The following is a 22,251-nucleotide window of genomic DNA, read 5'->3' as shown; positions in this document are numbered from 1 at the left end:
AAATTAATTATTTAAATTTATAAAATTTTGAGTCTTATTTTTTTTGTGCTGGCTAGGTTCACGGTTCTGCAGGTGATTTATGTGATCATCGAAGAAATCACATAGATATCACAACGTGAATTTCACCATCCCTCCTTCAGACGTTTTACGGTAGGCAGCTGCTTGGCTCTGCCCCTGGCATTGCTGATGTCCATGAGCGATGGTAACCACTCACCATCAGGTATGCCGTATGCTCGTCTGCCTAAGCTGCCTGTGTTGTTTAATCGCGAATCAACTAACGAAACGAGAATAACTAATAACGTTTCCTTAGATTTTCATGAGTCGTAAAAGAACGCTTTCTAGTCTATCGTGACCATGAAAAGTGTTTAGTATTTGAAACGTCGGATTAAGAAATAAATAAAACAGAAACGTCACGAAATTTTCTAGTTCGTTGTTATACGAAAAACCCAATTGTATTTGGTCATCGACTCCTAAGGAAATTTTCATGGCGTCAGACACGTACACATCAATCGCGAGTCAATGGGAACTCCAAGCCAACATTGGCCATTCCCGATAAACGACACCTCACACAGACGTTGTACATTTTGAAACATTTTTAAATGAATAAATGTTGTTACCCAGGGTGCGGCTGTGTGCAACATTACCGTTCACGCTCAGTGAGAGGTGAATGGAACGTTGGAATTGGAGAACGTTGCTAGGCTGACAGCATTAGCGTGTGCCAACGCGCTCGAACAATGAACCAGAGCGGTGACGTACGCACCGTGTCACCCGCAGTCGTAAATAATATCCCATCTCTGCGACCCACAACAGTTCATTACGAGTCGCCGACTTAAGACCAAAAACCCCTTTCACCGGATGCCCGCGCTTGTATTTTCGTAATCACATTATCGGTCTACGTGAAAGTAGTATTTTTAACTGCCGGCGCGATTGGTGACTTCGTCATTAATAAACTTTAACTTGTTTAGAATTTCATTGTGATCTGAATTTTATTTTCATCAAATGTGGGTCGACAGAGAAGAGGTGATGAGAAGTTGCCAATCCATAAATACTACTAATAACAGATACGTATGTATACGACAAAAATATCTTCCACAGAGCGGGTGATATTGCTCGGTAGACCGATGATCCAAATGTTGTTGTTCGAAACTTGTATGTATGCAAGTTTATCTTGAAAATGTCGTAAGAAAATTATTTTATATTTTTTATTGCTTAGATGGATGGACGAGCTCACGGCCCACCTGGTGTTATGTGGTTACCGGAACCCATAGACATCTACAACGTAAATGCCGCCACCAACCTTGAGACCTGAGCTTGTAAGGTCTCACTGTTAACAGTACAATTACTAATTTAATTTAATTAATAATTTAACTGTACAGATTCAGGAATCTGTCAAATATCTTGTGTTCTGTGATGGCTACCGCTACACGTAATTTTTTGGAATACTTTTGACTTTGTAGACAGACAGACGAGTCGTCATTGTCGCTCGTGGAGATAAGCAATAGCAGTGGAATGGTCAAATCGCTGCCTACCATTAACACCAAATGCAAATACTGGTTTTTAAAATAACTACTAATATCTACAACTACATCTAATACAAGGGGATTTACATTAGATTTACATTACATGTGCAAACATAAAGTTTTTATTTCGGTCAGCCCACTTACGAGTTTTGCCAAGGATTAGAAGCCCGCCACATATCATGGCATATCATTTGTATCCCATTAGCGGTGACGACGATCGCTTTAATAGTATTTTAAAAGTTCCTGTATACTTTATCCTTTTCATTTTTATTAGGAACTAGCTGAACCGGCAGACTTTGTAGTGCCTCAATCAATAAATAAAAGACCTAAGCTTTTGTATAATATAAACTTAAAACAAACAAAAGGAATCCGCCCGACGGGGGACACATCAAAGGAAAAACAAAATTGTTTGTTTTTATATAATTCCGAGCATTTTCATATTTATTTCATATTTTTACTGGTGGTAGAACCTCTTGTGAGTCCGTGCGGGTGGGTACCACCACCCTGCCTATTTCTGCCGTGAAGCAGTAATGCGTTTCGGTTTGAAGGGTGGGGCAGCCGTTGTAACTATACTTGAGACCTTAGAACTTGTATCTCAAGGTGGGTGGCGCATTTACGTTGTGGATGTCTATGGGCTCCAGTAACCACTTAACACCAGGTGGGCTGTGAGCTCGTCCACCCATCTAAGCAATAAAAAAAAATATATATCTACCTTTTAAACCTTCTCTGGACTTCCACAAATAATTCAAGACCAAAATTAGCCAAATCGGTCCAGCCGTTCTCGAGTTTTAGCGAGACTAACGAACAGCAATACATTTTTATATATACTAGAGGTCCCGCAGAAGTCGAAATTCGACTATAATTAATTGGCATTGTAAGTTTGTACACTATTATGATTGTATTTTCAACGCCAAGACTACACTATAGAAAAATATTAATAAAGACAAACAATATTTAATTTTAATCTATTCTCAATTTGACCACAGACGTCAAGAACCAAAGTTTGACAATAAATAAATAGTATGCATGCGTGTGTGTGTCAAATACATGGTAGTGTGTGTAATGTTTTCTTTATTGATTTAATGTATCTTTTATGCATTATTTAAAAAAAAATTAGCATTGTGCACTGCTTCTCTATGTTCTGTATAAGTGTGGAAAATTTCATACTCCTCCGTCCCCGCAATTTTCGTAAAAAGGGATACAAAGTTTTTGCTTCACGTATTAATATATAGATAGAAGAAGAAGATAGAAGATAGATATTGAGTTTAGTTTCAATTAAATGCAACCACTGATGATCAATAAATAGTAATGTAACATCAAGGTCCGCGAAACAGTTTAACTTTGCAGCCATTTAATTTGTAAAGCAAACAAAATAATCAATCACAAACGAAATTGAAACGTTCAATGACAACCGGACTGAATACTGAAAAAGCTGGTGGATTAATTCTTAATTGAATTACAGCTCGCGCATACATATACATTATTTAACAAATTTAAAACGGTCTGTTGTCAGAGTTCTGCTTACAAAGAATGAATTTACAATATCGAAAGGGTTCTTTATTATGTTTTTTTTTATTGCTTAGATGGGCGAACGAGCACACAGCCCACCTGGTGTTAAGTGGTTACTGGAGCCCATAGACATCTACAACGTAAATGCGTCACCCACCTTGAGATATAAGTTCTAAGATCTCAGTATAGTTACAACGGCTGCCCTACCCTTCAGACCGAAACGCATTACTGCTTCACGACAGAAATAGGCGGGGCGGTGGTACCTACTCGCGCGGACTCACAAGAGGTCCTACCACCAGTAATTACGCAAATCATAATTTTGCGGGTTTGATTTCTATTACACGATGCTATTCCTTCACTGTGGAAGTCAATCGTAAACATTTGATGAGTACATATTTCATTAGAAAAATTGGTACCCGCCTGCGGGATTCGAACACCGGTGCATGGCTCAACACGTATGCACCGGACGTTCTATCCTTCAGGCCACGACTACTTCAATGTACAAACTTAATTGGACTTGTTTGGCGTATGTGAATAAATTTATTCCACGTATGTGAATAAATTTATTTAGTCCACTTGCTGTTAAGTGGTTACCGTAGCCCATGGACATCGCAGTGTGAATTCCGGAATTCACCATGAGACGTGAGGTTTAAGTCTTAATTCTATAGTATTGTGTATTCCAAAGCAAAATGAATTTCGGAGTCATATCTTTAGAAAGAATCCGGTATTCACGTTGCCTATGGCTACTAGTAAGTTATTTTAGGTTATTATTAAGTTATATAATATACATTTAAAAATATTATACTTGTTACATTTACATGATTGGTGTTAACCTCACTTTTTTTTTACTAGGGAATTTTTGATCGAGTTACCAGTAAGCCAAAAGAGGACAAAAACAATTTTTTTTGCAATATGCAAAATTCGTATATCGTGACATTCGGGAATTACGAGAATTAATTAACTTTTTTGATATTACAGCAGCGTTTCACTTTTCTAGAAAAAATTAAGTCTTACTTAACATTCGAAAAACATTTTTTTTTGGTCTAATCCATTTTCAGTAAAACATATTTGCGTATATATAAAACGTAAAACGTAATATAAAACATAAAAATTTACAATATTTGCAGGAGTAAATATAAGAATCGTAAATTTTGACACAACATAGCAGCTATTGTCACTGCCCACATGGTACGATTACGTATCGACTGTCAAGTTCGATATGTTTTTGACGATAGCCCCCCACTGATACATTTTTTTTGTTCGTAACTTCTCATACCATCCCATGTGTCATCTATTGACATAAATGGAAAATATTCTACAGTTCCGAATTTATGTGGGCAAAGTTGTTGAAATCAATATTGGAACTTGGTTATCGGCATCGCAAATGCGATAAGCTTCATTGGTTCAAACTTACGTAACGTTCGCCAAATATTTTGTCTACGTTCGTTAGCAGTGAGAATTGTGGTACGTTTTTTTGTAAATTCTAGAAAATTATTTTTTCAAACTATATCAATTTTAGTTTCATGGTCGAATTTGAAGGCTTATTTTTTTTTATTGGTTTTTTTTATTGCTTTCGATGGGTGGACGTACTCACAGCCCACCTGGTGTTAAGTGGTTACTAGAGCCCATAGACGTCTATAACGTAAATGCGCCATCCACCCTGAAATGTAAGTTCTAAGGTCTCAAGTATAGTTACAACGGCTATCCCACCCTTCAAACCGAAACGCATTACTGCTTCACGGCAGAAATAGGCAGGGTGGTGGTACCTACCCGTGCGGACTCACAAGAGATCCTACCACCAGTAATATAAGTTATAAAATATTTGGTGTTTTTTTTGTGTCAGTTCATAGGTCTCGGCATGACAACGATGAACTGTCACTTGTTTTAATAACAATTAAATAATCGCTAGGGCGTTTCAAAGTAACCTTGTATCGGTTGTAGAGTTGCAACAGGGCCTCGTGTCAAGGAAAAACCCACTTAGCAGTTTCCCTGGCCCCGAAACTTACTTCGTAAATTGAATTTTTGCACTACCACAGATTCAAGTTGTAACTTCAGAAACAATGTTTATTTTTTGCTCGCTGAAAACAGCTGGAGTATCGTATCTCATATCTATCGTAACTAATGCAAAATTTACAGTACAATTTTCAAATTAATGATGTAGTGTATCTAAATGTTGTTGTTGTTAAAACTACTGTTTCTTTTTTCAAGCAATATTACGTGAAGATTTCCAGTGATAAAATAAAAATAAAAAAAACTTATGTTAAGCATTGCATTTTATTTAAAGCTGATTTTTTTTATTATATTGAACAATGAATTGTACATTGGTATTCTCAAGAAAAACTTTCGACGAAAAGGTAGAATAAAATATAACAAAAAATGAGAAAGCCATTGAATCTAACTAGAGGTATCCAATATGTGGTTTTAACCCTTAGGGAGTTCTGATATAAGGAAAATGTTACTGCGCATGAAAATTGTGTTGCAAAAATTTTTAGACGGTCCCAGTCCTATGTTTAATAAACCAACTGCAGTACCTGCCGTATTTTTTAAAGAGAACAGATATCATTAAGGCTCGTTATGCTGAATATATCTTAAATTGGTATATTTAAAAACGTTGTTTTCCTTTTGTTTTTAATGTGCGCATTAAATTATCATTCCAGTGATAATTATTTAAAATGAAATTAACGTAGTGATTTAATAATGAATATTTATGTAGTGAGTTGCGGGTAGTTGCATAACGCGTGTCGGACCGTGCGCGAGTGCATATTATGATGATGCGAATGCATACCTCGTGTCAAGGATAGACATCGCCATATCATAACGAAGTTATTGTGTCAAGGTATAAACACCATAATTTAAATTTTATCTCACCGTCATAGTATTAATATACAATTTTTTCATACAGCCTTTTAATGCATAGCCCTTTTTGCAAGAATATGAGGGTAGATGATGTAATACTAATGATTTTATAATTTCCGAAACATTTAATAAAGCATATTGCGATTCTGGAAAGTTAAGTCAGTTCTCGCCTTAGTCGTTGATTGCAATACGACAGGTTCTGAAACCTTCGATTTGCTGTCTTAGAAGATGCGTCCTATGAGACATATAGGGCGATAGAATTAGGCTCGTTCTGTGGAGGATTTTTAATTACCGCCAGAGGTAGAAAAAAGTACAGTCTGTTTTATAGTAAGTGGATGGAGGTCTGTAAACGCTAAATAAGTGAATCGGCTCTACCAGGAAGTCGAAGGAAATAATTGTTCGCATGTTAGTCGGGATGGACGACAAGATTAAAGTTTCTAAGGGGAAGGGTTGTACACACTCTCTTTCCATTGCGCTCGACTAGCCGTTACCACCACACCATCTTCGTGGTACTCTGTGGTGGTATAATCGAGCACACGCTTGTTCCGGCTGCAGATCACTCTGTTGTCTCACGTCCTACGAGCAGCCAGCAGTGATTAGTTTTGCCTATACGATTTGCAAAGTAAATTTTGTTAGGCATAATGTCGCATATAGATTCAGTTAAAAGGCCTTGACAGCAATGCGCGCACGCCGTGGCGTGTCAAGGGAGCGAGCTGCTTTCGCTGCCACACCTGCATTCAACCTACATGGACCAGCGAAACACCTAATAAGGTAATTAAAATAAACGATAAAACCAACATTTACATCGAAACGCCGTATCTTATTTTAAACGCCGAGAGTAATTCAAATGAACATCGAATCGTATTTTAATTTAGCATTTAACAGTGTGTGCGTAATACATATATTGCAATATTTTTGTAACAAAAATTGCGCAATTTGTTATAAATAAATATTTTCACTATTTACCGTGGTTCGAAGAAAATATTTATATTAGGAGTACAAATAAGTTTCCCCCGTTTTTTGTCGTCAAAATAATATTTATTATGTAAGAACGGTAATTTAAATTTAATCGAAGTATTGTCCATAACTAGCAGCTACTTTTTCCCATCTCTCAGGCAGAGTTCGGATTCCACGTCTGAAGAACTCCTCGTCTTTTGAGGCTATCCATGAATCAACCCAATTTTTGGTATCTTCATATGATGTAAACCGCTGCTCCGACAGAGCATGTGCCATTGACCGGAACAGATGATAGTCAGACGGGGCAATGTCTGGTGAATACGGCGGGTGAGGTAGTACTTCCCAATTAAGTGTTTTTAAATAATTTTTCACCGGTACCGCTACATGCGGACGAGCATTATCATGGAGCAGAATAATTTTGTCATGTCTGGAGTAGTATTGAGGGCGTTTTTCCTTCAGAGCTCGACTCAATCTTATCAATTGCGTTCGGTAGAGAGCTCCAGTGATTGTTTCGCCTGGATTAAGCAACTCGTAATACACCACACCCAGCTGATCCCACCAAATAGACAGCATGAATTTTTTCCATTAATATTCGGTTTTGCTGTGAATGTTGACGCGTGGCCAGGTAGTCCCCATGTTTTTCTTCTTTTTGGATTATCATAATGTATCGACTTTTCATCACCAGTGACGATTCGATGTAAAAAACTTTTTTTTGTGCCTAGCTAGCAGCATTTCACTCATGCATAATCGGCGTTCAACATCCCTCGGCTTTAATTCGTATGGAACCCAATTACCTTGTTTATGAATCATTCCTAACGATTTTAAACGATGTGAGACTGCTTGCTGAGTTACTTCTAAAGTAAGTGCAAGTTCTTTTTGTGTTTGAGACGAATATTCCTCAAATAATTCCATCAATTCTGCATCCTCATAAATTGTTGGCCTTCCATTGCGATCTTCGTCTTCTACGTCAAAATCACCGTTTTTAACTCACGACATGTTCTCTCACTCAAGGCAGCCTCATTAAATGCTTTTACGAGGAATCGATGCGTCTCGGCTGCAGATTTTTTAAATTAAAAAAGTAAATTAAAAGTTCCCGCAAATGACGCTTAATTGGTTAAAATTTTAACATTTTTGGATAAAAAAAAAATGATGCTAATACGGAGTTAATAATATGATAGGGTTAAGTTGTTCTTAAATGATCAACTTAATTTTCAAGCCGATTATCATCTGTGAATTCGAACGTAAACCTCGTGCCACACCATCTTTCTCAAAACGGCGGAAACTTATTTATTTGTACACCTTTATATTTATTCTGGTAAAAATTATATTTTCAAATGTTAAAATAAAAGTTTGTATAAGAATTGTGTATTTTTTATGAATCGAACTTGTTATTATAAAATATTAGGTCACTTTTAGAATAAGGACCTTGACATCAAAACATAATGACCAGTGATAACAAGTTGCGGAATGATAAATTTGTATGTAGTTGAAAATTTGCAGTACTACTTGATGATTTTTATTCTTAATAATTAAACAAACAAAAAAAAACTCCTTATTATAATTTAAAAAAAATACAAACCAATCTTTTCGAACAAGTCTGGAGCAAGAATGACAAAGGAAATCAATTAAAATGGACGTATAATGAACAGCTTAATAAAGCGAAATAAATCACTTCGGAGGTAGATAAAATGTGAAATCAAATTGAAGAAACACAAAAGTATCATTGAAAGACAAAGCTTAGCAATCTTCTAAGTGGTTGAAGAGGATCGTGCGGAGAACAATACTACCACGGGCTCCCTCCAGATAATGCCCGCCTCCACTGCTTTGTAAATGCTTTTAACGATCCTGAATGAAATTTCGACGAAGGAGCCGAGTGAAACGCTTGTAGGCAACATTCGTATGTTTCCCAAATTAGAAGGTGAAGGACGGAAACGCACAACTTGACATGAATGATAGAGTGTTTTCTAATTTTTATCTGTTTTTATATGCAACAACCAATAAAAGCAACTTTTCGGTGAATAGTGTATTGAAATGAGCAGTAAAATGACAAAGAAAGAGATTTTTTATGTTAAAGACATGCATAGGTAGTTTAAGGAATGATGTGTGCGTTTTGAGAATATCTTGGTGTTTTTCTTCGCCTTCAATAATGCCAGTGATACATGAGCTCATTAAGCATTGTTTGTATCATGCTTTAGACACCAATTTTAGTTCTAAATAGATTACTGAATGCATTTATTTCTACTATTTTTTAGGGCATAACATTTCAGTTAAAAAAAAAATTTGAATCAACATCCCTATTATGATCAAACGAAACCTTTTGTTTATTTTAAATTACTATAATATGCCAAATTTACGCGTAATAGCATGCTGTTTATTTGGAAACAACATAATGACTACATTAGAGTTGACCGCATTATTTTTCTGGCCAGTTTCCTTATACTGAACCTGTGAATAGTATTCATATAACTATTGAGAATTGTTAGAAGATCAGGTTAAGTTTCCTTGTTTACCACGAGTCCCTCAAGCAGCGGCTTACGTAGCTCAGGCTTACCTATTTCTCGGCAAAAGTTTAAAAACGTTTTGCCGGGAACATTCGAGGCGGAGCTTTCCTAGTGGCGTACGCAAACAAACGTCGCGACGTTCTTTTAGCCGAGGCTTATTTTATCATTTTGTACCTGAAATGTAACAAGATTTATACTAGTTACATTTCTTCTAGATCTCTTTGATTTTTTATTATTATTGGAGAAAACTTAAGTAAATTAAAAAAAAAAATAGCATTGCATTGTAACATTTGGTTGTTTAATATCAGTAAGTAGTTAGTGAAGATTTATCTATTCCGTGAATTGACTGTTATGGTAAATTTCTAGATATTAAAGTTTGGAAATTATGTATTTTATTGGTCAGAAAATTTTATAGCCTCATTAGGGAGAACATGAGACCTACCTGATGGAAAGTAGCCATCATATCTACATGCATATTCATGCAGCGATCATGCAGTTATATATCAATTTGGAAATTCCACTTTTTGAAAGGAAGAAAAATGTGGTTTAGTGTTATTGCATCAAATGCAGTTAAAATTAGAAAAAATTCAAAAAAATGCTTAGCTGCCAAATGCTTGCGAATTTAACTAAGTCAAAACATTGATTTTCTTCATATTTTAAATCGAAACTAAAATTCGCGTAATAATCTATCTCTGCATGCGTGTGAACTATCATCTACGTGTTTAACACACTATTATTCTAAAGGCAGAGGTGGGCAGGAAGCATTGTTGTTTGCTAAGCAAACCGCGTCAACGAAGCGTGACCCAAGTTGATGACGAGGCTGCAGACGCTTCCGTGAACAGAACTATCAAGTATCAATGAACTTCGAAGTAAATTAAAATAAAATTTTTACTGGCGGTAGGACCTCTTTTGTGAGTTCGCGTGGGTATGTACCACCACCCTGCCTATTTCTGCTGTGAAGCAGTAATGCGTTTCGGTTTGAAGGGTGGGACAGCCGTTTTAACTAAACTTGAGACCTTAGAACTTATATTTGAACGTGGGTGGCGCATTACGTCGTAGATGTCTATGGGCTCCAGTAACCACTTCACACCAGGTGGACCGTGAGCTCGTCCACCCATCTAGCTATAAAAAAAAAGGAAATTGATTTTTCAAAAGCTTTTCTGAGCTATTTATGGTATTGACGTGGCGTTCATTATACACAAAATTGTTCGGTGCTCATCTGTTAGGGTATAGGGTGAGATAGACATACAGCGAAGGTAGCCAGCGAGCAACACAAGGAATGACTAACAAAAAACACAGATTGTTTCGTTTTGTTTTTCTCAAGTAGGATCAACAATCCGATGCGTCTCGAATTGCTGGAAACCGGTATACGGACGATGCGATGGTGGCATCAAACATTACTTTTATTAACTTTAGATCACTTAAATTATACGACAATTTACCATCCTTTAAATATAGTAACGTGGCACGTTTAGAAGATAAGACTGGACGTTAATAATATAACAAATAATAATGTTGTAACACAGAGTACGGAAAATTATGAGACTTATTATTTCACAACCTCCTATGCTTAAGGTCGTAGTAACTTCCGAAGACGTAATACAAGGATGTTCTGAAAGGTAAATTATGAAACTATGTAATAACTTCCTCAACTTGGATGATACGACATTGAAATATGAAATATCCCTTCCGCGACTCGAAAGAGAGTTTTAGTATAAAATAATCAGGAGCGTGCAAATAAACAAAGCCGTAGGGATGTGCAGTATGCTATGCCATAAATAATAAAGAATACAAAAGGCAATGGATAAATTGTGAGGTGCCTGTATGTTTGAAACATGGGGCTGGGAGGTCAACGACACGCACCCCGACCCGCAGTGGGGCACAGACACAGGACGTGAGTCACTGCTGGGGATACCAGCTGCTAGCGTTAAAAACTACCCTTAGTGCACGTGGCGTTGAATCCTACTTATCTCATTAATTAACTTCATTAAAAATTAAATATCGTGATATTAATATTTCAAATAATTGTATTATAGCTGTATTAGGATATTTCGTGTTTTTTAGTCTATCCTTTAAATAAAGGTTTGTAAGTAGAGGTTTACGAGACTATAAACTTAATATATTGTACATTGAATCGATTGTTGTAGTCACAAAATCTATAACTATGTAACAGCAAACAGTATGGAAGCGAGTGAAAGCGACAATAAACGCCTGCCCCATTCATTTTTGATTCTACGCCATATGGCACAACCAGACAGCTGATTCAACTTTAGATTTACATGCAACTAGGTTATCATCGATTAATTTAATCATGAAACTATTACATTAATTTAAATTAAAAGTCAGTTTTAACGTAGAATAAAAACGCATTCTTTAATTAAAACCAAATTATATGTATTTACTTGTCAATAATTTATTCGCGGGAACAAGTTTCCATTCTCAGGGAGTACGAGCAGTTCAAGGAGTCAACATGTATTTTATGATAAAATTAACTGGTTGTAGCAATAAGAAACGGTGCAGAGCAGAGAGCGAAGAACTGAATGGCCGTCCTTCACCTAGGGCAGCCTGGCCATCGATCCTATCTGCGTTCGTTTCACTTTACTACCCACCTACTTATACACACAATCTGCAAATGTGAAAGTCAGCAAGATTTTTATGTTTCTGCCGCGCGTGTCGCTGTCCGCCCAAGAAACCGTAACCCTTCGAGGAAAATGCGTATAAACTTATTACAGTTTATTCACAGTTTTGCATATGTTGCAAATTTATTATTGAGTGCGTTAATCGCGTGACTCACATCAATGTTAACCTAACTCCGAAGGCGGAAACTCGCTTAGTAATGACGTAATAACTATTGTAGTTATTCACGAGTACAACGTGAGAACGACCGTTTCAAGGAAAAGGCTGGCGTTAGAACTATTGAGAGGCGCATTCGTTGTCAACGACGATTCCATGAAAAAAGAATGCTTTTTAGATGAGGAGGTTAAGCGACAAGGCGTCAATAACCTCGACGGTACGGATCGTGGAGATTGCAATAAATACGACATCGGTAGCGCTGGCCTGGTCAAGAGCCTTTCAAGGCTGGGAGGTGAGGCGGGGAGTGCATTCGCGCCCCACATCTGCACTTTAAACCTAACCACTGTTGTTCTACCGTCGGCGTTCCTCCCATAAAGAAGGTCTCCTCTGACTTGTATTAATTGTACTGTATTTAAATTCTATCAGTAATATTGACTTTGCCAGTCCTTTATTGGCAATTTCACTATAATGGAATAAGCACTTTACAAAATTGAGATTGTTTTTTTTTTCAATTTACTTCTTACAAGCATAAGATTTACCACAAAAGGTTTGTTAATTTAACCTTGGAAGTTGGAAGTAAACCTAATCTTAGATAGATAGCTGTTGCGGTTATTGAATTCACGAACGGTGGTCAGTTTTGTAACATTAAATCTAATTTGAAGGTCGAGACAGTATAATGTCCTTGAACTTGAGCAATAAAAAATCCGTGAAATAATTTCAAAATTAAACTAGAATACTAGCATATTTTGCTAGTTACAAATCCACTAATATTAACATTACTGAATCGTCAGACTGCATGTGTTGAAAAGAGATGGACACATTACTGACTGGATTCAAATGCAACAAAGGATCGGCGGATCATCCGCAATAGGCACGAACGCGAAACTCACCGTAGGTCGAGGAAACGGGCGGGTCGCGTTCTTCTGTCACAGGACATTTCTTTGAATTAAAGGTTGTTTCACTGATATTTCACTTCACCAATTAGGCACTGGCATCATCCTTACAAACGTCGGGCGTGCGTCCGCGCTCAACACTACCACAGGCGGCGAGAGAACGCGCGCACTGAACTCCGCTGAGCAGAGTGCGGGCTACCTGCCGTTTCCGAGGCGCGGCGAAGCGGAGGTGCGCATCGCGGCGCACGCGCAGGTACGCTACTCAGTCGAGGGGGCAGTTCGTTCGAGCCACTCTCCTCACTAGCCTCGCCAACCTCGGAGCGACCCGTCAAAACAATGCCGGCCACCACCTGTCTTACATTTCGGTAAAACAAAAATTTATCTTGTTTCAATGAAACCGTTTTTCTTTTTTCAAAATGATTTATTTTTCTTGATATTTTGTTCCCTTATATTATTAACTTTTCAAGGGTTCAAAACTTCGATCAAGCTAATTAGGAAGTGACAGCAGAATTATGGTTTAGTTCTAATTTCCATATAAATATTTTTCGATAAATACGTTTGGCAACTTTTTGTCGTTCTAAAACTGTGTAAGAAGTATCGTAGAATAGTATAAAATTGGTAGGCCGTATAAATAGGTGATCATACTTAATGTTATAATTGCAGTTACGAGAACGTATGAAGAATAAAAGTATGTACTTGCTTTAGAACTGTAATAAAAGCGCAAATAGATTTTCTTTTGTCCGTTTGAAGAATAGTTTACAACTCGCATTAGTGTCCGCGAAGAAATACGGGATCTCATTACGTTCTTTCAAAAACAGGTTTTAACGGTCGAGAAGTGGAATTCATTATTTTGTTTATCAATTCCATTATAAATGAAAGTTGAAACGTTTACGGGGGCTCGGTAAAAACGCCCTACCTGAGTAATAATCGTGTTTCGAAATCGTAGGATACATCTGGCATTTCGTTTAAAAGTCGGCTCATTCCACATGTATCATGATAATGATGATAAACGATTTATTGCATTAGTGCTTCACTTTCGTTACACTTTGAAAGTCCTCTTCATACTATTTTCGTTGGGTATTCGTGGAATTTTGATGCATTCCTTTGAATTTTTGTGTCATGTTTTTTATGTTCAATTAAATAATCACTACATAGTATAAAACAAAGTCGCTTTCTCTCTCCCTATATCCCTATGTATGCTTAAATCTTTAAAACTTCGCCACGGATTTTGATGCGGTTTTTTTTAATAGATAGAATGATGGAAGAGGAACGTTTATATGTATAATAAGATCCATTAAATAGTGGAGAAATCAAGAATAAATTACAGTTTCCGAAGCGAAGCGAGAGCGGGTCGCTAGTAAATGATAAATTGATGAACGAACGGTTTGCGTGGTATGTAGGAGATGCATGTGACTAGGAGATGTATAGAAATGGTAGTGCAAAGTGAGGTCGACCCAAGAAGATATGGATGGAGTTTGTTAATGACGATATGAGAGAAAGATAACTTAGTGTTGAGATGACGGCTGATAGAAGAGAATGGAAAAGAAAAATTCGCTGGGCCGACCTCACCTAGTGGTATAAGGTGAAGACAAAGAAGAAGATAAAAAGTTTGACGTTCATTCTTCTGTTTCATTCCTTAGCTTACGGTTCAATAAATACGCAACGAAAGTAAGGTAAGTCTATTGTTGGTAGGGCGTCTTGCGAGTCCGCGTGGGTAGGCACCGCCTGCCTATTCCTGCCGTGAAGCAGTAATGCGCTTCGGTTTGAAAGATGGGGCACCGGTTGTACTGAAAAACTGAGACTTAGGACTCATTTCTCAAGGATGGCGGCATTTACGTTGTTGATGTCTATGGGTTCCTATCACCACTAACACTCAGCGTCCCGTAAGATCGTCCAACCATCAAAGCAATTTAAAAAAAAACTTAAGTAATCCATTCTTTCGATTTTCTCTCTCTAAAGTTCTAAGTTCCCTCTATAACGCATGCATGGAAACAATTCCTGAAGACGAAGAGTTATTAATACATTAATACACTACTAATAATCTCCATAAACGAAAAATATATATTCATTTGATATGTTAATGATGTTCCCACTACGGCACGCGTTCAGCCCTTTAACTGACCATCTATCTCCATATTCCATATTCTCCATCAATATTTTCTACAAAAATGCTTTCTTTTGATAATATAGGCGCGGTTAGGTATGAAACATCTATATAATCATACCCAACTCTGTAACTATGAGTTTTCTTTGCATACATTTATTTTGCCACTTATTTTTTTTTTTATTGCTGAGATGGTTGGACGAGCTCACAGCCCATCTGGTGTTAAGTGGTTAGTGGAGCCCATAGACATCCACAACGTAAATGCGCCACCCACCTTGAAAATCATCATCATTTAATCATCATGGCCTAAGTATTTTTTACAGATATTTATCGTTAATTCATACAGACCATCCCAAATTGAATAAAAAATGAAACGTTTTTCGTACAACGTAGGGTAAAACATGAAAAAAAAGAAGCTAAATGCACGCGATTCCGCTATTAGGAAATGGGCGCTGCCGCAACGTAGACTATAACGATTTCACTAGGCGGCCATAGTGAATGTTGAAAATTGCGCTTTTCAGTAAAATGAAAGCGCGCTGCCGCTGAGAAATTCCTTCAGCCTAAAGAGAGATTATGAATTTTTGATAGCGGCGCTTTTTTTTTCCATGCCTCGCTTTTATATTCAAAGCGGAATGCGTTGTATAGTTACCGATAAGTTGATTTGTTTTCATTGGTTTAGGAAAACCTAGTTTTTCATAAAGTTTAATGGAAAAATTTATAAATTCAAATTATTAATCTTTTTTAATCATCAATCGTTGTTTACTTGCCTAATTCACGAAATAGGTATAATACGTAAAATCAATATTCTGTTATCCAAAAAGACAAAGCTGTGTTAAAACACATTTATAAGTAAAATAGTTTGGCCAGAATAAAATAAAAAATTTGCAGTGTTATACAAACATTATGATCAGTTAATAACGCGACATTGGGTGTATAATAATAATAATCAATAATAAAAATACATATTGTTTGTAGGAATGTTTGTTTGCGCACCGTAAGTACTTGTAGTTGTGGAATTTCAAGGATGATTTCTGACATAGTTGATACTCTGATTGCCGCCTATCGTAACGTTAATTATGTTAAGTCCTGCACCGGTTTTTATTACGTCCCCAAATTTACAAATTATTCATTCAAAAGTCCAAAACTGGAAGAAGCAAAAACTGAGTTATAATAGAAAAATCGATTAAGTACATTCATAAACAATTTAAAATTGCTATATAAATAATAACCTATGAGCGAACAAAATGGTATGTATTTTTTTTCTGAGTCATACTGTACAAAACTAATTTTAGTTGGAGATCATCTCTAACGAATGTTGACCGCATTCCTTGATTTCCCGATCTGATACCTCTACAGTCTATATGTCTGAAGTTTCCTATTACCACTTAACCTAAATAACTGTAATTACTTCCTAAGATCCATTTTCTTTTCCCACTGTGGGATTAAAATTGAGCAGCGTATTTGAGTGGACGAGCTATTAGTCTAGAATAATAACCCACGAACAATTCAACGAAAATATAATATCAAAAGTTAAAGTGTAGTGTTCGTTCACGCGGTCCGCACCAGCGTTAGCATCCTTCAAGGTATACAATCCCATTTTTGCAGGATAACCGTCGTAGCACCTTGGTATCTGAGAAACATAGATCCTAAAAGAAAGAACAAAAAAGAAAAATGTAGACGACTTGGATTTAAAATCGATCCGTAGGTATCTGAAGGCAGTGTCAGAACGCGTCATCGAGAAATCGGCGCGACACGACAACCCTTTTATCGTAGCCGCTGTAAACTACAACATCGACCCAGATGACGGGACAGCGAACAGCCGCTCTCGAACCACTCTCGGTGCCTTTAAGCATTCCAAGCACTAGTCATAGTTCTTGTCGAAAACATTTCGGCATGCCACTTAACCCATAGACACAATCCACTCAGTTTCTGGCCGGATCCTCTTAGTGGGTCGCAATTCCGGTCCTGTGGTACATTCAGTAAAGCACTGCTCTTGCTAGGGTAGATATTAGTAAATTCCCGCGAGCTCTCCACTAGATATGGTGAAGCCAGAATAGTCCTTCGAGGCTACTACCGGAAAGTTTGGCAAAAAAGTGAATACTAACTATATTCAGGGGGACCGATGTCGAAATTATCTTATCTACTTAATCACTCAAAACTTTTAAGCAATTAAGATTTCTGATTAGATAGTAATGCAAACCTACGGGTACAATACCAGGTACTAGTACTCAAACCTAGACTGGCGCTGCACTAGGACCTTTAACTTTCAGTGGAAGAAAACCAAAGATAAGCTCCTGTTTATGAGCAATCGATGGATTGTTTGTTATGGAACCGACCGCTTTTAGGTCAATTATGACATATTGGGGTAAAATTAGCGTAATATTTTTATTCAATCAATATTTAAGTTTTAAAATTACAGTACCCGTTTTTACTAGATGCTCGAGATGCCAATATGACAGATGTTAGGCGTTCAACGCCCGATGATAATTTTAAGAACTACTACCCAGTAATTGAAATTTAGAATTTTTGTTAAGTTTTTATATAGTCGACGTACGCATAAGAGCACGAAAGGATTGCAAAAAAGAAACAAAACAGATTTTTTTAGTCAAAAACGTATCATCAAAAATTATTTTATATCTTTTTAATTTTAACCGTTTTGAAGTAAGCCTGGGTTTAGTTTTCATCTCAGTCCTAATAAAAAGACAAATATGACATTCTTAGAAAGTTCCTTTTTGTTCCAGACATCCAAACAGTACTGCGGAAGTCAAACAGTATTATATCAAAAGAACTTTAAGTAGGAAGAGGAAACGACGTATCTTACGCAACAAAGGTCGTTGCGGATACGCAAAAAAATCTATTTGTTGACGAAATTCTTAACAGCACAGATTGTCGTTTGTAAAATCAACATAAAATTACATTTGATTGTCATTCAAGAATCGTCGATGTAGACGATAGGTCGTACAGGTGATCCCGCATAGGCACCTAATATAATCTTGCTTACTGTTAAAAATAAGGTCGATGATTACATTGGCATGTCTGACCTTTACTTCTTTTAATTTAATACAAAATCCTGATAAAATTAGCTGGTCACACTTAAAATCAATAAATATATTTTATGAAAAATTCAAAGGTTTAATTTAATTATTTTGAGCGTGGTAATGGCTCAAGAGATTAGAGAAAAGCTTACAATTCTATACTACTAATAATTTACTACTAGTAAGGAGTATATAGCTATATACTAAGGTACTCTATACAAGCTATGACCACGATCAAAATTTACGGTACCTATACATTTGAATAAGTGTCATTCAAGGCCGTACCTTAAAATGTTTAGTGGCCTTGCCAACAAACATACTACCCTAAAAATAGTAGTCGACGTTATGTCTTTTTAATTGATCACAACTCAAAGTTCGACTTAAATAATATATTATAAAGAGATAAAAGAAACGAATCTGTTTAAGTACGGACTCACACCCATGGTGGTTACTGGTGGTAAGACCTCTTGTGAGTTCGCGCGGGTGGGTATCACCACCCTGTCTATTTCTGCTGTGAAGCAATAACGCGTTTCGGTTTGGAGGGTGGGGCAGCCGTTGTAACTATACTTGAGACCTTCGAACTTATATCTCAAGGTGGGTGGCGCATTTATGTTGTGGATGTCTATGGGCTCCAGTAACCACTTAACACTAGGTGGGCTGCGAGCTCGTCCACCCATCTAAGCAATAAATAAATAAAAACATGGTTCAAGTTGTTAGTAAAATATTGCCAGCAGTCTACTATAAAGACGAGTGACTATATTCTGTAAACGTAAGTAAATATTTCAAGAGATGGATTGGGATTTAAAACGGAAATCGTTGCCGCCAGTCGCATCAGTCCAATTCGGACTAACGAAGCAATGGTTGTTTGATGTTTCAAAGACCTGCTAAGTCGACACCGTTTATTTTTACCGACGTTAGTTGGGTATTGTTTATATAGTAGACACGGAATATGGCGTGCACGAAATCGTTTTTAATCTGTGCAATGGCCGACGTAAGGCCTTTCAATAAATAAACTAACAATTCGTTTAACCATGTACATAGAAAAGTTACGATTGGCAGATATTATGCGAAGTTACATTAAATTAACTCAAAATGAACTCCATTTGCAGTTAGATCACGTATAATATAATCTACTTGTAAATGATGAAATTGTACAAGCGTAGAAACTTAACAGTTTCGAACTAAATCAGTACGAAATTAATTATTCATAATAAGATACATAAACGTTAATCTCGCATTCAGTTAAACTATAAGGGGTTTCTCATCGCTAGCACTCTTTGTAAATATACGAGTCATGAATAATTCATTATCAATTCTCCGTTACGTGGTATTGTTGCCTTGATATGAGGATCGAATATCGTAGGCATTTGCCTTGTAATTATAGATGCATGCCCAATGCTAAGATTAACTTGGTATCTAGAATAGTGATCGATATACTAAATATACTTTCACGAGATAATCAAATACAGAGGACACAGCGCAGGAATGAGCCGGTTAAACAAACCGGATAAAATGTTGGTTTTTCCCATACCAATATTTGTTCGCGCCTTGAAATAGTGTGCGAATAAATGTGAGGAACAATTTATTTATTGAGAGAACACCTAGGGAAGGGAAAAGTCGTATTATAGATGTAGGAGGTACAGACCTACATCAGTTGTGTCAGCTGTTACACGTACTGCTCTATGCGTAGGTACTTGCAATATTATTTCAGCGGGATGATAATTTTTGTTGTTTTTTTATTTTTCATTAACGGAACTAAAATACGTTGCTGTGGTTTGTTCATAATTAAGTAAATTCGTTCCTAGCACGGAGCGACCATAGAAAATTTCATCGATAACTAATACGTTAACTTCGGAGAATAAACCTTATCTGCGATGGAAAATTCGAATACGCAGTTCTAAACTGAAGTCTTAAAGCTGCTGCTCTCATATGTTTTTCTCATTTCATTAACTTATTTAATGTTTTCTTCATATTTCATCGTTATGCACACAACATAAGAAATTTTAGGTGAGTTTGAATATAGATAGGTTCAGACTTTTTGAAAGTACGAATGTGACTTTAAGGTTTAACAGATTTGAAGAGAACTGGCAGAACAAATTGGCAGCTGTCTTTAAATACGTCTTGTCTAAAGCCATAAAAATTAAAATTTCATATTTATACCGTTAAAATGCTTTTTTAAATTAAATTCGCATATGGCAAAGGTTAGTAGCATTGAACGAACGTGTATTCTAACCTCCTTAGTCGATAATACCAAGGCTTTCCACTTTCAGTACCGAATCGCGTTTATGACGGAACGTGGCGGCCATGTTCTTAAACGTTAATTTTAGCTCAAAAATCATACCGACTGACTGTGATACAAACGGTTTTACAAATGCATAATTTTCGATTACAAACTAAATATTTACATAGCGGTTACGTTTCGATAACATTATTTTTAAATAAATTACGTTAAATAAAATAACATAACAAGCGTAATATTAGTTCGAAATGTGGATAAACGTCATCCGGAGCCCGCAAGGGGTCACACACACGATATATTACATGTTCGCTGATAAGAGAAACAAGGCTCGTGCGTATTTCTTATTTCTCGAAGATTTGTATTCTACCGTCTGTTATGTTATATGACATAAGCCACAGGTCAACGATAAGACAATGTCAGATGTTCCCTATTTTATTTCACTAAAAATTACAATAGTGAAATAGTTTTGCGTGATGTCAAAATGACGTTATGAGTATATGCTTATAAGGCAGAGTTTATCGCCATTATGTTCCATTTACCCACTTGTAACTTGATTGTTAATATTGTAAAAATATTTCATATTTAAACGAATTTCCCCCCTGAAAGTAAACAGGTTGACCTTGTGTATTTTATGCTCAAGTTTTTCTTTACCGAAGAGATAATAGTTAACTAAACCGTTTTTTTCATTGATCAATTCTGAGAATGATTCTAAACCGGAGTCTGCTCATTGATAGCAAGCTACAGCGCAGTCAGAATAACTCAAAAATATTTATGCAAGGCTTCGAGTACGGCATCATTTTAGTATTTACGAATAGAGCAATTTAATGTATTTATCGATCAGGGGTACCCCTCGAACCCGTTTTAGTTTTTCACGGAATCACATTTGAATTCAAGTTTCGAAGTGAATTAAAAACACAGCTACTCTAAATAGTGGTATAATGAAACAAAATTATCATTGCTACGTAAACAATTAAGTTAAAACAAACGTGAGATAAAAACAATACCGACATACCTGAGAGTGAGCGAGACGAAACCGAACGGGGCGTTTCGGCATTCGAATTTATCATGATACACAGCGATCCGCTTAACCCTTACCGCACTTGACAACCGAGTGTTTATGTTTTTGTATAAATGCGACACTCTTAAAATGTTTTATACACGTGCTCAGTGCAACGTTCCGAAACCAACTGGGCCGTGTGACGATGTATATTATACCGGTGCGCGTGCGCCGTGCACAGCTCCGCGGTCCATTTCCCCCACGCAGTTCGCTCCGTTAGACGTTGCTCTATCGGTCATGTGTTTATATTTCTTACCAATTAGGTGATTACGAGAAGATTTTACATTTCATCGAGCATAATAAGAATATGATTCTAATAACTTTTGAACAACCATGAGGTAAAACGATGATGTATGATGATGGTTTTCAAACTGTGTGACTTAGTGATATTATGGAAGCTGCCTCCGGTCACCGTCAGTGGGTCGCGTTTCCGATTCGGTGGTAGATTCTGCAAAAGCACTGCTCTTGCTAAGGCCAGCGTTAGCAACACTCTGGTTTGAGCCCCGTGAGCGCACCTACATGTTAGGGCGAAGCTGAAATAGCCTCTCAAGGCTATCAGCATAGGTAGGAAAAAAAAACATGAGCTGCATTTCTAATTTAATGGGTATTAAAAATCGATAGTACTTGTCGATTTGTGATGGATTGCTGTCCTAATGCGAATAATAAATCGCAGCCAACAGTAGATATCAAATAGAAAGTATGTCAAGCGGTTGTATGAGTGAAGCAGTGTGAAGATACACCGTTAGATGCTTTTTCTGTGCATTCGTGATATCCGCGTGCATCGGTT

The 22,251-nt window shown here is 36.8% G+C and overlaps 1 protein-coding gene across 8 annotated transcripts in view; it reads right to left on the bottom strand.

The window, feature by feature from the left end:
- gus (splA/ryanodine receptor domain and SOCS box containing gustavus) overlaps positions 1-22,251 on the bottom strand; it is a 57,791-nt gene that overhangs the window by 8,195 nt on the left and 27,345 nt on the right. Inside the window, exons 1-2 of one of the 8 annotated variants that reach the window (XM_089740071.1) lie at positions 13,027-13,145; positions 9,394-9,517 (exon numbers count right to left, since the gene is read on the bottom strand). The exons of 5 other annotated variants lie outside the window; for them this stretch is intronic. Coding sequence is in view for 1 of the 3 variants with exons in the window: in XM_028185889.2 (XP_028041690.1) it covers positions 13,027-13,073 (47 nt within the window). In the remaining 2 variants the exon portion in view is untranslated. Of the gene's footprint in view, positions 1-9,393; positions 9,518-13,026; positions 13,292-21,419; positions 21,624-22,251 lie in introns of those variants that run through there. 2 more of the 8 variants (XM_089740069.1, XM_028185889.2) reach the window with 2 other exon arrangements.

This window comes from Bombyx mandarina, chromosome 03 (assembly GCF_030267445.1).
Source record: "Bombyx mandarina strain Sakado chromosome 03, ASM3026744v2".
In the NCBI taxonomy this organism is placed as follows: domain Eukaryota; kingdom Metazoa; phylum Arthropoda; class Insecta; order Lepidoptera; family Bombycidae; genus Bombyx; species Bombyx mandarina.
Note: the sequence above shows the minus strand (reverse complement) of the source record. Positions and strands in the feature narration are given on the sequence as shown.